The following is a 17,340-nucleotide window of genomic DNA, read 5'->3' as shown; positions in this document are numbered from 1 at the left end:
CAGCACTGATCATGTCTCACAGTGTGAAAAGTACAATAAGCATTTTTCACCTTCAATAATGTAGTCAGTATGTGACATGTAACTATCAGTCCTTTGCTTACGAAGACTGTGTATGTGTGTATAACTGAGGTTTGAACACAGGGCCCTGAACTTAACTAGGCAGATACTCTATCACTCAGAATAGGCCACCCAGTTACCTTGGTTTCTCTGTTTTTATCTTTCTCTTATCTTTTTATCTCAAATTCAGTGCTTTCACTACTGCTTATATACCAATGATGCCTAAATCTAATGATCTTAATTTTTAAGATTTAAGATCTCTCTTAAAATCTAGACCCGGAATCTTTCATGCCACATTTTCTTCTTTCCCTGCCTCTTCCCATTTTCTCCAGTAAATTAAGGCCCCTTAGATTGAAAGTATGGCTAAAGTGCTAGAGCATCAGGAAAGCCAGCAAGCCAAGTAAATGCCAGGACCCGGAGTGCAAACGCCAGTACCTTAAAACAAACAAACAAACACAATCTACTTGGAAAAAAATAAATCAAAGCCTCTTTTCTCTGTATCTCTCGCCCTGGTCTAATCAGCCACATTTTAACCATATTTTTCACTGAGCATTATATAAAATCACTGGCTAATATCTATGTCATGGTCTAATTCATGCTCTACATTGCTACCAGGTGATGTCATTTTCCTGTTTACAGTCTGGCAATGGATCTCAGAACCCTCCTTGAATAAGCCTCATTTGTTAGTATGCCATACACGAGTCCCCTGTACCTGTTGACTTCCTGATCTTTACTTTTATTTCCAAGCATTTCTCTACTCATTCATTCTACGGAATTTGCTGTTCCTGAATTAAGAAATATTTTCTTCAGTGTCTTCGCACATATTTTTCATATTCTGTAGGTAAAATCCTTTTCAACTCACTACTCCCCCCAAATTGCTTTTAAGCCTCTGTTTAAGCTCAACCTCGTTCTCTAGGGAAAACAAAAATCTCCCCTAAATCATTCCATATAGGCTGCTTTAGATAATCTTTTTAAAATTTATTAATTTTTTGGTAGTACTAGGGTTTGAACCATGGTGTCACTTCCTGCCCTGGCAACAAGCCTGGTGAAATCTACCTCCTATATTAGGCTCCCCAGTACTTAGTAGCATAACAGGTACATACTATCTCTTCATTGAGAAGTGGTCTTGTGAACTTTTCCACACAAAGTGGCTTCCAACCATGATCCCAACAATTTTAGCCTTCAGAGTAGCTGTGATTACAGGCAGGAGACATTGGTGACTGGCTTGACTTAGATACTCTTTACGTATTAGGGCACTGGTGACCCTCACCTGTAATCCTAGCTCAGGAGGCTGAGAGCTGAGGATTGCGGTTCAAAGCCTGGACAGGACAAGTCTGTGAGACTCATATCTCAAATCACCAGAAAACTGGAAGCAGAGCTGTGGCTCAAAGTGGTAGAACACTAACCTTTAGCAAAAGTGCTCAGAGAAACAAGTGGTATTTCATTGTTGTAATTATTTTCAACATGCTATGAGAAATTGTAACCCCCCTTTTTTTCTTTTTTCTTCTTCTCTAGTATTCACTTCCCATTTTACTCCCACTATCACTGTATCTGGGCTTAGGAACCCGGATACTGTATATATGTGTATTAGAACTGGGGAAGGGAAAGGGAATACCAAAATCGAGAGACAAAGGATAAAAAGACAACCATTCCAAAAGCAATACTTACAAAACCATTTGGTGTAAACCAACTGAACAACTCATGGGGAGGAGAGGGAAATGGAGAGGTGGAGGCAGGGGAAAAATGAGGGAGGAGGTAACAAGTTAAACAAGAAATGTACTCACTGCCTTACATATGAAACTGTAACCCCTCTGTACCTTACTTTGAAAATAAAGAAAAAAAATTGTAAAAAAAAAAAAAAAAGTGCTTGGGATAGCACCCAGGCCTGAGTTCAAGCCCTATAACTAACCCAAAATAAGTAAATATACATCTATGCACATATACATAAAAATTGGAAGTCATCATCCTGTTGGATTGTATTAGTATGTCTTTTATGTATAAAAAAAAATCATCCTTACTATTACTTTTTGCCCTAAATCTTCGTTTAATCAATAACATTAAGGTCAAAAAAAGTTCTGAACAAAATGTAAGCTGTAACCTGGGTACCTGCCTGTAGTATCAGGTTTATCCAAGGCTGAGACAGGGGAATCCGTGCACATTGGAGTTGAACTTGTTCTTTAAGCCCTAGCTTAAAAGAACAAACACTTGCAGTGTTTTAGATATAGGCTTGCCAACTATCGGAATTACGGAATTACATTATTTTCTTTGCTAATAACTGATGTACTGAAAACAAGTTCACTTTGCAGGTGGGATCACAGAGTTAAGAAGTGAAAGAATATTAGCATACTATGCAAGACATTGATCATAAAAAAATCTAGGTCACAATGCGAGGATGACATTTGTTTGGATAAGTTTAATCTGAATGATGTCAATTTATTTTAACTTTCATACTTAAGAACAATCTAAACTCAGGTCAAACAAGTTTATTGCAATGATGAGATAACATCTTCTATTTTTGTTACTGCAGGCACCTTCTTTTGTTTTGTTGTTAGGACTGGAAGAGACTTGACTACACCAACCTGATCTACATTAAACATATACTGTAAAAATATTATTTTACAGTATTAGTGATTGAGCCCAGGGTCTTTTATATTTTTGGCAAGGACTCTCCCATAGAGCTTTTACCTGAAGCCCTATACTATAATCTAAACAATTCATATGACAATATCATAAACAAAATTAAAAATTCTTAACTTTTTTTTTTTTTTTTTTTTGGCCAGTCCTGGGCCTTGGACTCAGGGCCTGAGCACTGTCCCTGGCTTCTTCCCGCTCAAGGCTAGCACTCTGCCACTTGAGCCACAGCGCCACTTCTGGCCGTTTTCTATATATGTGGTGCTGGGGAATCGAACCTAGGACCTCGTGTATCCTAGGCAGGCACTCTTGCCACTAGGCTATATCCCCAGCCCCCTATTCTTAGCTTCTTTTAAGTCAGCCACAAAGAACTTCTTTGCACATGGTATTTTTAATGGTAAAGGACTGTAAGTCTGCTAATTCTTCCCTGCCCCCCCCCCCCTTTGTCAGTACCAAGGCATGAAGTCAGGGCCTCAAACTCACTTTACTTGCTGGTGTTCTACCACTTGAGACATACCTCCAAACCTGGTTTTTGCTGGCCAATTGGACAGGAGGGAGTCTCACAGACTTTTCTGCCTAGCCTGGCTTTGAACTTTATCTTTCAGACTTCACCTATTGAGTAGCACAGGGTGAGCAACAAGCCAGTGGCTCTACTGATATTTCTTTTTCTTTTTTTTTTGCCAGTCCTGGGGCTTGGACTCAGGGCCTGAGCACTGTCCCTGGCTTCTTCCCGCTCAAGGCTAGCACTCTGCCACTTGAGCCGCAGCGCCGCTTCTGGCCGTTTTCTGTATATGTGGTGCTGGGGAATCGAACCTAGGGCCTCGTGTATCCGAGGCAGGCACTCTTGCCACTAGGCTATATCCCCAGCCCCTCTACTGATATTTCTAATATCACTTTCTCAGATATAAGAAGCTTCATGAGAGAAAACTGAAAATGAAGTCATAACTAGAATATTAATTGCATGTTTCCTATGATTTCCCTCTCATAGGCTACAACCTAACAATATATCGATTTTTGCTTTTCTACTTCAAAGAAAGTCAATTTTAGCTACAAAATAGGAGGGAAAGCACCATTGGGGAAAATGCAAGCAGATCTGATCTAAATTTACTTTCATTTTGTGTCACTAGGCAGTAATTCTTGCTTCAGTTCCTTCAAGTGCAAGATGATAAATACCTAGTGTTTTCATCAGAGAGCTAATGTGTAAGGATTAATAAGCTAATACCTAAAGTACAGTCCAAAGCTCTAGCATAAATACACAATAGTACAAGTGCTTTCTAAAGAAATGTGAATGAGGGCTGGGGATATAGCCTAGTGGCAAGAGTGCCTGCCTCGGATACATGAGGCCCTAGGTTCGGTTCCCCAGCACCACATATACAGAAAACGGCCAGAAGCGGCGCTGTGGCTCAAGTGGCAGAGTGCTAGCCTTGAGCGGGAAGAAGCCAGGGACAGTGCTCAGGCCCTGAGTCCAAGGCCCAGGACTGGCCAAAAACAAAAAACAAAAAAACAAAAAAAAAAAAAGAAATGTGAATGAGATGACTTTCAAATGAAACAAAGTTTAAACATTGTAAATAAAACAAAAAATGGTTTAAGTATTGTCTATGAACAACTGAATGTTATGAAATATAATACTGCACTGACTGGTTCTTCCTGTCAATATTTCAGGACAGATGAGATAAACATTAATCAAAGGATGACACAGATCATTATAAGCTGTGATATATATTATGAAAATAAAGTATAGAGTACTATATGAGAACAAAGTGGGAGGCAGGCCCTTTCACTAGTTATCTCTTTTAATCTTAATAATACTTTCCTCAGGTTATCACCCTTTTATACTTGTGGAAATTAAGACTTGAGGTTGTTAGGTTAATTAAGTTGTCCAAGTTCACACAACTTGTAACTGGAAGAGCCAGGAATACAGGTCTAAGATGAAGACTGTATGTTGTCTACTTTTCCTGGATTTTGCTAATCTCCATATTCCTGATTACCTCACTGACTGGACATCTTTGCTCATTCTCCCCCATTCAATAAGGCCTGCCATAACCATCATATTTAATAAGTTAAACTGCTCCCTTGGACCCTCTTCTACTTATTCCAAGATATGTATCACTTTCTAATAACACGTTAGATATGTTACTTGTTGAATGCCTATGGTACTCAGTTAGACAGCAATTTCTAGGAAATCAGAGGCCTTTTCTTCTTTTGTTCATATATGCATTTCCACACAACACAAATTCTAGAAGAGGGTCTAGTATATACACAGTAGACACTAGTCCACGTCTCCTTTCTTTTCACTGATAGCTTTATGTAAGGACTTGTTCAAAATTTCATTTTTTAATTCCTGGGGAAATAAGATAGACCCTATATATGAGTCAAATTTCCACTTAAGTATTCAAATTATTTCTGAAATTTTAGTCTGTTAAAAAGGTAGCTATTTTCATTAACTAAATTTACAAGCTCTGCATTAAATGAAAATATTTCCACATGAATTTCAAATATAAATGTACAAAGTAACATTTCTAAAGTTTTATTTAAAAAGCAAAAGCACAAATCAAAAAAGTATAATAGGGCTGGGGATATGGCCTAGTGGCAAGAGTGCTTGCCTTGTATACATGAGGCCCTGGGTTCAATTCCCCAGCTCCACATATACAGGAAAAAAATGGCCAGAAGTGGCAGAGTGCTAGCCTTGAGCAAAAAGAAGCCAGGGACAGTGCTCAGGCCCTGAGTCCAAGGCCCAGGACTGGCAAAAAAAAAAAAAGTATAATAAATTTTACATTAAAATAGAAAATTCTTTGTCACTCAAAGATAGAAAATAAACAAGACATACCAAAGATTGGAAGAAATTTTAAAGCCTACCAGGTATTGTTATCTAGAACATATAAAGATGACTACAAATGAACAACCAAAAAGAAATTTGTTTTCTAGAATATATAACAACAAAGAAAAAAAAAAGTTGACCAGGCAATTCATAAGAGTATGAAAAGGTAAAAAAAAATAAGTGAAACTATTACCAACCATAGAAGTACCTGGGCATACAAATGAAAGCTTCAGTAACACTGGATATTTCACAGTCCTTAGAATGACACTCCCCCACATACAAAAAAAGAAAGAACCAGAGAAAAAGCAGCCTCAAGTATTGTAAAGTGGAAAGAACAGGCCCTAACATCTATTACGGGCACAACTACTTCGGAGATAAAACTGGCAGTTATCAAATAAGGTGAAAGAAGCTCAAATCCCCCAGGGCAAGCAACCAACTACCAAATTCCAGGGTAGAGTGTTTCTCAATAACAGCTTTTTGGATTGCTATAATGAATGATGCACTACTAAATCAAAAGCTAGGGATACCAGGGCACTCTTCCTGCATAAAGCTAATGTTGACCCACATTCTCTAACATTTTTGGCTATTTTGCTGGACAATCATAGAAGGAAAAAGGACAGCGAGAAATACAGACACACACACCAACAAGCGAGAGGTTAGATAATTTTAACCTGCACTTAACAGGAAATGATGGGCTACAATAGCAAGACCCTGTCTCAAAAAAAAGAAAAGAAAAAAACCCCACAAAAATTAAAAAAGAAACCTCACAAGCTAAGAAGAAAAGAAGAGAAATGGAAGATTTTTTACCTATTAAACTTTACTGAAAATAATGTTATTTCAGAAAATCATTTTTTACCACTAATGTCATTTTTTTTAAATTCAATATACAGCAAGTATTGCCATCAGCACTAGTACTGCTGTGGTTACACAAATCACCTGGGAATCTTATTAACCTTCAGCATTTCAGTCAATGGGGTAGGACCTGAGCTTCTACCTACCTAACAAGCTCCCGGGTGATTCTGCTGCTGTTGGTCTACCATCACATTTGGTGTAGAGAGTATAGTTGAGCTCAAGCAATTCACATAGTGCAGCACATGCTACAAATTACTTCTGATATTTTAGTAAGAAAAATGCTTTTTTAAAAAAAACTTTATCATTTTAAGATAGTGTAGGAGAAATTTCAAGTTATTTTCTATAGCAACGGAATGTAGAACCACTGCTCTGAAGAAGTCTTGTACAAGTACCCAAAGCACACAGTCATATACTGCTTAGACAGGAAGATACACATATATATGTATATACACATACATATTATTGTTAAACAGTTGTACAAAGAGGTTTCAGTTCAACAAATCAGTTTACGAGTACAATACACCTTGATTAATGTCATCCCTTTCCTCCTTCTCCCCCAAAAGATAGGGAGATATTTTAGAAAATGTGCTGTTAGGTGATTATGTTGTGAAAATATCAGAGTTCACATACACAAACTCAGACACCTAAGGCATCACTAGATGATAAAATCTTAGGAAGCTACTGTTGTATATGTGGTCCACAGTTAGCAAAAAGTCATATGGCATAAGACTGTATACAAGGAGAAATTACTTATAGCACTGCTTAATAGCAAAAAACTGGAAAAAATAATATGATCTTCTACAAAAACTTGACAGCGTCACATAATGGGGCACATAACAAGTGGCAATGAAAATAAACTAGAGCTACCCAAGTAGTTAAGGCTTGGCTGAGTTGAGTAAGGAAAGCAAACTACAGAAGGATGCAAACATATTTAAAGTGTTTTAAGAGAAGCAAAAGGGAGGCATGCCAATTTCAAGGGAGAAATAGGATTTTATAGACTTTACATGGTACAAAGGAAGGTTCCTCTTGATTTCCAGTTTTGATTCTTCAACTGGGTGGAAGGTACATGAGTAGTCATTATATTGAAAGCTGCAGGTACTTTTACAGTGCTGCATACCTACACTGACAAAATCTCCTGGACACAGATATATAGTTTGGAAGATACTGCCCCAAAGCAAATAATTTGGAATTATAAATCCGAAGAATCGTGTTTTAGTCTCACTGCCTTATTTTTTTGGTGGGTTCTAGAGCTTGAACTCAGGGTCTGAGTGCTGTCTCTGAACCTGTTTGTGCTCATGGCTAGCTCTACCACTTGAGCCACAGTGCCACTTTTGGTTTTTGAGTGACTCGTTAGGGATAAGAGTCTCATGGGGACTTTTCTGTCCTGGATGGCTTCGAATTGTGATCCTCAGACCTCAGCCTTGAGTAGCTAGGATTACAGGCATGAGCCACCAGTACCCAGCTTAGTCTCATTTTTTTTTTTTAATGAACTGATTATCCTTTGCTAATTCAAGAAATCAATTTCTCCAGGCTTTATTTATTTCAGCTGTAATAGTCATGAAACGATTTCTACTCACTACGTAAAGGGCTGGGTTTGAGAGACAAATACTGTAATGTATGCGAGAAAGTCCTACCATGGTAGAAAAATTAGGAGTAAGTTTGAGAATTAAGAGAAAAACTTTGGTTGGCTTACAAAAAAAAAAAACTACCCATAAACTAACAAAAATTCAGCAAGTACTCTTCTTGGCATCAGTAATTCTAAGGATACAAATATGGAAGGAAGTGTTAGTGATCAATTACTACTCTAAAATAAATGTCACATAACCAGAGTAACTTGCTGGTACACTTTTTACTGTCTTTTCTATACAGTGAGCAGGTGGTGCATTTTATTAATCCAATATTACACACGAAGAAATGGACTCAGATGTAGGAATAGCGAGTTGAAAACTGATTAAATAAATCTTTTTGTCACTTATTTCATACACATGTCAAAATGAGCAAAGATACTCAAGAAAACAAGCCACACATCAACTAAAGTATTGTACACCAAGGGACAAAATTAAAACTGCCTAGCCTGCTGAAAACCTAATCCTGTCCTTGCCAATTAACCTTATTAGTACTACAGTAGGAGAAAAGAGAGGTCAAAATATGGCTGAGAGTGCTATTCATTCCCTCCTGGACCTGAAATAATACTGCAATAAAGGTACAACAGAGTTTTTATCTTTTGTAGGTTATAACACAATTACCTTCACTGTTTTCCTTTAAGTAATAACACTACCCCTTCTCCCCAAATCAAATTTACCAACAATCACCCAGTTTGGGAGTCCAAGATTGGAACACTGGCAGTCAAGCTCATTTTTAAGATGCATCTGTCATGATTATACTACCTAATGGAATTTAATGTGATAAGACACGGAGACAAATTCTTTAAGGAGAGAAGTTCATTTATTGTAAATTGCCTTGTTCAATGTAAACAAACGAATGTTATTACAGCTCGTACCCGATTTTATAGCCAGACTCAAATGCTGACCCAAGATGTCCCAAATTCCTTTTATTTATTGGAGACTTAAGAAAAGTCAATGAATTATTTTATGGATCAAGCAATAAATACTATAAACAAAACATTGAGTAGGAACATCTTCCATAAAAGCACAGCCAAAATTTAAAGGTCACCCTCCCTGCATTCCGTTATTCATCCTTCGCTTACCAAATGCATCCCACACTGATTTAAATCAATGAATTTTTTTTAAGCCATTCTGTTCTGCCTTTGGCAGAAAAAAAAATCCCATCATGGATCAAAGCTCTGAACACTGGTTTAAAAAAAAAAAAGAAAAGAAAAGAAGCTGGGACTTAAGAGTACGAACGCCCTCCACACAGTATATATACTCTAATTCGATACAACTTTCTTGGGTTCAGGGTAAAAGAAAATAGCAAACAAAAGCTCTCAATTTCCAATTTAAAAAAAGCTCTGACGAGCTGACCTGAGACTTCTTTACCACTGAGACGATTCAAGTTCAACCATCTAAAAGAACCTTGTGACAGCGTGAGCAGAATACAGAAATCAACCAAACTAGGAACACATTCAATCAGACAGAGATCGAGGCTTTCGGTGAGGACATCGAACGGAGAGCTTTTTGGTCACCCGCGTAATCTCGCTGGAGCCAGGCGGTGGGAACCTGACCTCATCTTTCAGTCCACTGGGAGAATCTCAAAGGAAGAAGAAATCCCCTGCTCTCGAGAGCTTCCAGAGCGTGTCTGGGTCTCCCGAGGCCCCCAGGACTACATTACCCTCATCGATTACAGGGACCCCCCCCCCCGCCCGTAACCTACCCATCACCGACTTACTGGAGAATCAAATATACGGACTCGATCGCGAATGGATTCCCGGCAGTACCTCGCGCGGAGAGGGAACCCCCCCCCACCTTGGTCGCCAACAACAAAGACGCCTCCCGTTCCCCTCCCCCGCCGGCCCTCCCGCGCTGCGGCTACGGGCCTAGCGCCCCCTCCCCTCTCCTTCCCTCCCTTCCCCGCCGGCGCAGCGCGCCCAGCCCCGCGGCCCCCCACGCACCTGCTCCGGAGCGGCCACGGCCGAGACGCTGAGCGGGGGAGAACGGGAGAGAGTGGCCACCGATTCGGGGTCGTCCCCAAAGCGCCGCGGCACGCGCTCCGGCCGCCGGGCTCTCCCCAGAGCCTGCGGACGGGCCCGGCCAAAGAAAGGGGATGAGGGCTGCTGCAGTCACCGCCGCCGGGAGCTAGAACAGCGGCGCCCGAGGGAGCCCAGCTCGCGTTCCCGAGTCTTGTCTCTTCCCGGCCCAGCTCTTCCACACGAGCTTGCGTTCTGCTGACTAACGGCCCCGGCGCGAGACGCGGGAGCGGCGGCCACCGCCGCCGGCTGATCTCGGGCCTCACGTCCCGCGCGGCCGTGGTCGCTGCCGCCGCCGCCACCTCCTTTCCTGGCGCCGTAGACAACACCCAGTCCCCGGTCGGGTCTTTCTTCTCTTTTAGTCCACCTTTCTTCTCTCCTCCTAAACTCAGCAAGCGCTGGACATGCTCCCGCAGCGGGAGTAGAGAACCGGAGGAGGACTGAAGGGGAGACCACGGTACTCTACAAGCCCTAAGCTGCTCACTGACTGAGGGAAGGTGCCAAAACTGACCCGGGCTCCAGCCTGCCAGCGGGAGGGGGCGGAACCAACCCAGCTTTGCCCAATTTTCACCAATCACAAGCTGGTCATCAGTGTCAGTCATGCTAAGAGCCTCAGGAGAGGGTGAACGAACTCGGCAGAAGGCGGGGATTGCGGAAAAGTAGAGCCAATGGGAATTGAGGTCTAGGCCCCGCCCCTGTCGCTGTGATTGACTGCCCTGCTCGGACCAATGGGAGGCGAGATTCTCATTTCGAAGGAAAAGGGGATTTGTTCACGTGGTTTGATAAAAAGGGCCAAGCGGAGGGTGGGAGGTTGGAAGCTGTGCGCGTGGAGTAACACTGCGGGAGAGCCGAAATCCCTTCACCTCCGGAGAAGTCACGTGGGCTGGATAGGGCAAGGAGTGGGGGGCGGGAGAAGAAAGGCGGGACGAGTTTCCTTCCGGGTCAAAATAGGCATCTTGAACAGGTTGGTGAAGGTGTTTGCTCGGCTGGGAAATTTGGCTGCACCGGCTCCAGGTGACCGCGGTTTCGGTGATGAGCTCCCAGAAGGGCAACGTGGCTCGTTCCAGGCCTCAGAAGCACCAGAATACGTTTAGCTTCAAAAACGACAAGTTTGACAAGAGCGTTCTGACCAAGGTGAGAACCAGCCTGTTGTACGGACTCTTGACTCTAGGAAGAAATGATTCATCGTGAGGGGAGAGAGTAAATGGGAGAAGGCGGCGGGGGCGGCTGTGGATCGCTGCCCAGAGTTAGTTTTGGCTGTAGTTGCCACCCTTTCCAAAATGTTATTCCCACGCCCTTTCTTTGACCTGGATATGTTATCTCCTCGTAAGTTTATTTCATGGCCAACGTACTTAGTTCTGTGTGCAGAGTGCATAGCACCTTCAAGCCTATCTCGCGTAGCTAATGGGGAAACTGAGACATTGAACCCTGGCATCAGGATCACTATTTTTTTTTTTTTTATTGCATGAGTGTCTTTCCAAGTTGGCATCAAGCTTATACATCCACCAGGTGTTTCTGGAGAACGCCAAACTCATAGGTTTGTGGAGAATATTAATTGCTTTAGGTATGTTGGGAGTATGTAAATAATTGCTTTTAGCCTCACCAACAAAATGAGTTTCTTTCGTTTTGTTTTTTGACAGACGTGTGAGAAAAATGCTTGGTTTGCTGTTTATAAAGTTATTTAAGTGGAGTTTCTGTAAATTAGAAGAAAATTCAGAATGTTTAGACCAACCAGAAGGTTGAGGTTGTATATCACTACTAATTTGCCCTGAATTTCTCTCCTTGCTACCTTAATTGGAGAGGAGATAATTAAGGACAAAGTCATATAAGAGGCCGGCATTGCATTAGATGAATCTGATACTAACATAAAGTGAAGTTAAAATAGATTTGTGGCTTGAATTGTTTGTGTGTTGTTTTATGGTAGTGTTGAGGTTTGAACACAGGACCTCACTCTTGCTAGGCAGTAGCTGTAACACTTGTGCAATACTCCCAACCCTCTGGTTTTAGTTATGTTTTGAATGTGGTCTTGTGGGTTTTGTTGTTGTTGTTGTTTGTTTGTTTCTGGGACTTGGATTATCCTCTTACCTGCAACCCCTGTGTAGCTGGGATCATAGGCATGAACCGTCACATCTGACTTTTTGGCTGAGATGGGATTTAATACTCTGGCTGACCTCAAACCATGATTTTCTTGATCTTTACCCCTCAAGTAGAGTAGCTAGGATTATAAACATGGCCTATTTAATTTCTGTGAGTTCTTGTCAAATGAGAAATATGATAGGATTATTGTGAGGCTAGGTAAATGATATATAAATATGGCGTGGGACGTAATGGATTTTCAGCAAGTAATTTCTTTTTTTTTTTTTTTTTTTTTGCCAGTCCTGGGCCTTGGACTCAGGGCCTGAGCACTGTCCCTGGCTTCTTCCCGCTCAAGGCTAGCACTCTGCCACTTGAGCCACAGCGCCGCTTCTGGCCGTTTTCTGTATATGTGGTGCTGGGGAATCGAACCCAGGGCCTCATGTATATGAGGCAGGCACTCTTGCCACTAGGCCATATCCCCAGCCCCCGATACTATTTTTTCTGCATTAATCATGTCTTTAACATTTCCTATTAGATGCAATAAGATAGAGAATGGTTCCGTTATATTAATTATGAAATTTATATTTATACCATCAATACATATTTCTACATAAAATGGATAAATACATTGTTAGTAATTCTTAGAATTCTTCATCCAAGTACATTAGTTCACCTGAGAGAACATTATGATTTATCTGGATGCTTCCCTAAGAGCCTGTTTTCCTTTTATCAAGCACAGTAGTAGGGTGTGGTAGTTGGACAAAGAACTGGGCTGCAAGTTACAGGCTGTGGCATGTGTTATTGTAAGCTGTAGGGCTCCTTCCACACCTGCAGAAGTGTTATGGTGAGGTCACAGGTGCTGGGGAACTCGCTTGTCCTCAGAACATTCCTGCTGCAGGCTCGCCATGTTCTTCATGATCACTTCCCTTTCTCACTGCTGACTTTTATGAAAAGAAAGACTGAAAGGGGGAGGAGATATTAAGATTAACTTAAACAGAAAAGGAAAACTACTGAGCTACTCTCATGAAACTTACGTGGGGCTTTTGCTTATTTGCTTTGTGGGTTTTTGTAGTGTCTGAAATTGCCAGATTATCCATCATTACTGGGAAATCTTACCCTAGTTAGCTTTGTACAGAACCAAACATGATGAAGTCTTTCAGCCTTATAATTTTCTCTCACTCAACCCTTCCACTTCACCTTCTGGGCTTTATAGTTTATTATCACTAAGCAGAGATACAGTGCTAATTTTTCTTTTTTCTTTCTCTTACTTGTTGCCTGATCTGACTGTTCCCAAGAACATGTTTCCCAATAGGCCTCTTCAGCCTTGGTTGGTAAGTTTTTTGCTCTATGTCCTCACCTCTCCCCAGACAGAACCCTTTCTGCTCTACCTGGTTAACTCATTTTTCCTCAATTAAAAACTGTTGCTGGGAATATGGATTAGTGGTAAAGTGCTCGCCTAGCATGCATGAGGCCCTGGGTTTGATTCCTGGGTACCACAGAAATGAAATAAAGAAAAACTTAAAAAATAGTTTAACAATAAAAAAAATTAGCTTTTCTAAAATACACAGTAGTAGACCAGGATCCCCTCCTGATCTGTATAAACCTCCTACTAACATAGTTTGTCATTATAGGTTGTAATTGCTACATATGCATGGATAATCCAGCCAGTTTCTGCCTAGTCAGCCTGTAGGAACCGCCTCAGCCTATCAGACGTTTGTTCTCTGGTCCAACTCCATTGTCACTGGCATCTATTGTACTTACAAACTTAAAATACCATCATACATGTTAGTTCCTTTTGCACAATGGTGATCTAAATACCTGAGAAAACAATTTCAAAGCAGAAAGATTTCTTTCTCTTGGCTCCTGGCTTCAGAGGAGGCAGTCTGTGGTCACCTGGCCCAGTGTGCATAGTGGTTGGAACAAGCAAGGAACCCATGGCCAGATGTAATCTTCAAAGGCATGCCACCAGGGACCCTACAGTTTTACCATCTCTCCAAAATAACACCCCCAGTTGGGGACCAAACATTCAACATGATATCCTGGTGTGATTTCATACTCAAACCATAATGTCATCTGTTTATACGCTCCCGTAACCCTCCAAAACATGCTTTTACCTCTGTAAATACTCCTGTTTCTTCATCCTTTTTTTTTTTGCGCCAGTCCTGGGGCTTGAATTAAGGGCCTGGGCACTGTCCCTGAGCTGCTTTTGCTCAAGGCTAGTGCTCTACCACTTGAGTCACAGCACCACTTCCAGATTTTTCTGTATATGTGGTACTGAGGAATTGAACCCAGGGCTTCATGTATGCCAGGCAAGCATTCTACCACTAAGCCACATTCTCAGCCCTCATCCTTCTTTTTATTCATGTTCTTGTTTCTGTTCTTTAACTTAGAGTACAGGCTCCATCGATCTAACTGCTCTTGTGAATATACCTCTGCTTCCTCAATCTCTACCTCTAAGCTACATTCCCAGCCCTCCATGCACTCTTGTATCATCAGTCTCTGTATTATTTATCCTAATTTCTTTTAAAAGATTATCCTTAGAAGTCAAGCATGGATGTATATGCCTGTGATCCCAATCACTTAGGAGGCTAAGGTGGAAGGATTGCAAGTTCAAGGCCAACCTAGCCTATTTAGCAAGCTTAGTGGTAGGCTACTTGCCTAGTATGTGCAAAGCCTTCATATGAGGGAAAAAAAATAGGTTATAGGGTATTGTGTAACTTTTTTTCTATCCCCCCATTTATTTCTTCTTCTTTATAGAAAATCTCTTGGTCTTCACTTCTTTACTTTCTGTTGTTTCAACCTCTCCACATTGTTCTTAGAATTTCACTGAAATTACTTTTTTTTCTTTGCTTGTACATGTGCGTGTATATGTGACATGTGTGATCTTCTCAATTTTTCTATGAAACTAAAAATATCCAAGCTCTAAGAATGATACAAAAATGATAATGCTCTGTCAGCAGCATTTGCCTCCCATTGTTTTGAAATAATTTCTTTGTTCAATTTAGTCTGTGGTTTAAAATGTCATCTTTGTGCTTGTAACTGACTCTCAGATCTGGCAGTCCAGGTCAGAAGATTTCCTGAGCTACAGTTTGTTTGTTTTTGTATTTAGTGACCTCCTTGACCTCTGTTTTTGAATTTCATAAACATCTGAACATAATATGGCAAAAAGAAAAACAACTGAAGCAAAACTCTTAATTGTTTCCTCTTAAGCTTATTCTCTACTTTTGGCTTTTTGATGGTTAATTGGAGATGAGTCTTAGGACTTTCCTGCCCTTGCTAGCTTCAAACTAGCTAGGATTATAGACATGAGTCCCTGGCACATAGCTAGTGTTGTTATAATTGTGAGATAAATGGGGAAGAAGGGAATAACTAATAAAATATTATTCTTAAAAAGCGTAGACTGTGGGGGTGAGAAGTCAAGGAGAAGTTGATTGGCACCAACTAGAAGAATGGGTGCATATTGTTTGTAGGATGTCTTTAATTGGAAAATAAAGTGAAAATGTTCAGGTAAAATTACTGTACTGGACAATGCTTTGAAAATGGGGCTTTTTCTTATCTTGAGGGAAGAGCTCCTGGTACAATGATAGCGCCTCAGAAATGTTTGAGTAAATACTAAATTTCTCTTTAAAATAAACAAGAGTGTAAGTTTCTTTCCCTTGTGATTATAGCGTAACAAAATTACAATTAGATGTGTGTGCCAATTACCACAACAAAGATGCTAAAACATGAACACTAAAGCCTCTAAGGCCAATTAATTGGACTAATCTTGAATTGTGAATTAAAATTCTCATACTGTCAACTTAAGTCACCATTCATATAAATAAACATATAGTTTTGTTTTGGCTTCTGTCAGTAAAATGTGAAGACAAAAGACATTTTTAAGCAGATGCATTGGGTGGAAAGAAGTACTATTTTGGTCAGGGTAATGATGTAGGTTTTTTTTTTTTTTTTTTTTTGGCCAGTCCTGGGCCTTGGACTCAGGGCCTGAGCACTGTCTCTGGCTTCTTCCCGCTCAAGGCTAGCACTCTGCCACTTGAGCCACAGCGCCGCTTCTGGCCGTTTTCTGTATATGTGGTGCTGGGGAATCGAACCTAGGGCCTCGTGTATATGAGGCAGGCACTCTTGCCACTAGGCTATATCCCCAGCCCAATGATGTAGGTTTTTGAATTATTGACAGAAAGTATCAAGCCCAACACAGTGTGGTTGGAAGACTTGATATAGTAGTAAACAAATTTAGATCAAAATCCTTGATGTTTACCAGCTGTATGACTGTAGACAAATGACCTAAGTTCTCAGGTGTTAGCTATACTGTGTTAAGCTTTGTGGAAATGCTCATATGGCACCTGACACAGAGTGTTAAACATCTTGTAAATGTCAGTTCATTATTGTCACATGCTGGCTACTCCCTGAGTTATGCCTTTCCTGCTTGGACTTGGCTGGAATGTCTCTCTCCTTCCCTAACCTATAACATATATTAACCTCTCCATGCACATGATGAATGTCACATTAGTTATTAGTGCACATGCCTTGGCTTCTTTCTCTTTCTCGCACACATAAATAAATACTCTTTATGTCCTAAATACAGAGACTTGGCATTTTTAGCCACTTTTCTGGTATATAGTATACATCATCTAGCAGCCTTTGAGGTAGCATGAAAGAATAGAATTGGGCAGTTCTTATTGACATATTGTAATTGATTTTTAATCTATTCATCTGTCTTTATTGAGACACTACCACATACCAAACATTGATAATGATCAATACAATGATGAATTTTTCATTTAAGAGTCTAGTTACTAATTTTTAAGTGGAAAAAGGTAAATATGGAGCATTTTTATTTAATAACCTTTAGTTGAAGTCTAGCTTACAAGCATGTAAAAATATATTGATAATAAACAGTTTAATGAATTTCCACAGATAAACACAGTCCCAGAACCATCCAGATCAAGAGACTGTCATTGATTTCTCCTGATCAAAGTAGTTCTCTTTCTCAAGTGTAAGGATTTCCTTCTTTCCTTCTTCCCTCCCGTCCTTCCTTCTTTCCTTCCTCTTTTTTCTCTCTGCTCCTCCCCTCCCCATCCCCTCCCTACCTCCCTCCCTCCCTCCTTCCTTCCCTCCCTCCCTCCCTCCCTCTCTCCCTCCCTCCCTTCCTTCCTTCCTTCCTTTCTTCCTTCCTTCCTTCCTTCCTTCCTTCCTTCCTTCCTTCCTTCCTTCCTTCCTTCCTTCCTTCCTTCTTTCCTTCCTTCCTTCCTTCCTTCCTTCC

General features: G+C 40.8%; 2 protein-coding genes across 2 annotated transcripts in view; one reads left to right on the top strand and one right to left on the bottom strand.

The window, feature by feature from the left end:
• The window catches only part of Abhd17b (abhydrolase domain containing 17B, depalmitoylase), a 38,635-nt gene extending 28,140 nt beyond the window's left edge, over positions 1-10,495 (bottom strand). Inside the window, exon 1 of the mRNA XM_048332480.1 lies at positions 9,927-10,495. The gene's annotated coding sequence lies outside the window, so the exon portion shown is untranslated. The remainder of the gene's footprint in view (positions 1-9,926) is intronic.
• A 427-nt stretch (positions 10,496-10,922) lies between these two features.
• C1H9orf85 (chromosome 1 C9orf85 homolog) overlaps positions 10,923-17,340 on the top strand; it is a 32,553-nt gene continuing 26,135 nt past the window's right edge. Inside the window, exon 1 of the mRNA XM_048332495.1 lies at positions 10,923-11,135. Within this exon, the coding sequence (XP_048188452.1) occupies positions 11,034-11,135 (102 nt within the window). The 5' untranslated portion in view covers positions 10,923-11,033. The remainder of the gene's footprint in view (positions 11,136-17,340) is intronic.

Source organism: Perognathus longimembris, chromosome 1 (assembly GCF_023159225.1).
Source record: "Perognathus longimembris pacificus isolate PPM17 chromosome 1, ASM2315922v1, whole genome shotgun sequence".
Classification (NCBI taxonomy): domain Eukaryota; kingdom Metazoa; phylum Chordata; class Mammalia; order Rodentia; family Heteromyidae; genus Perognathus; species Perognathus longimembris.
The sequence above is the reverse complement of the archived record's forward strand: the minus strand, read 5'-3'. Positions and strand labels throughout refer to the sequence as shown.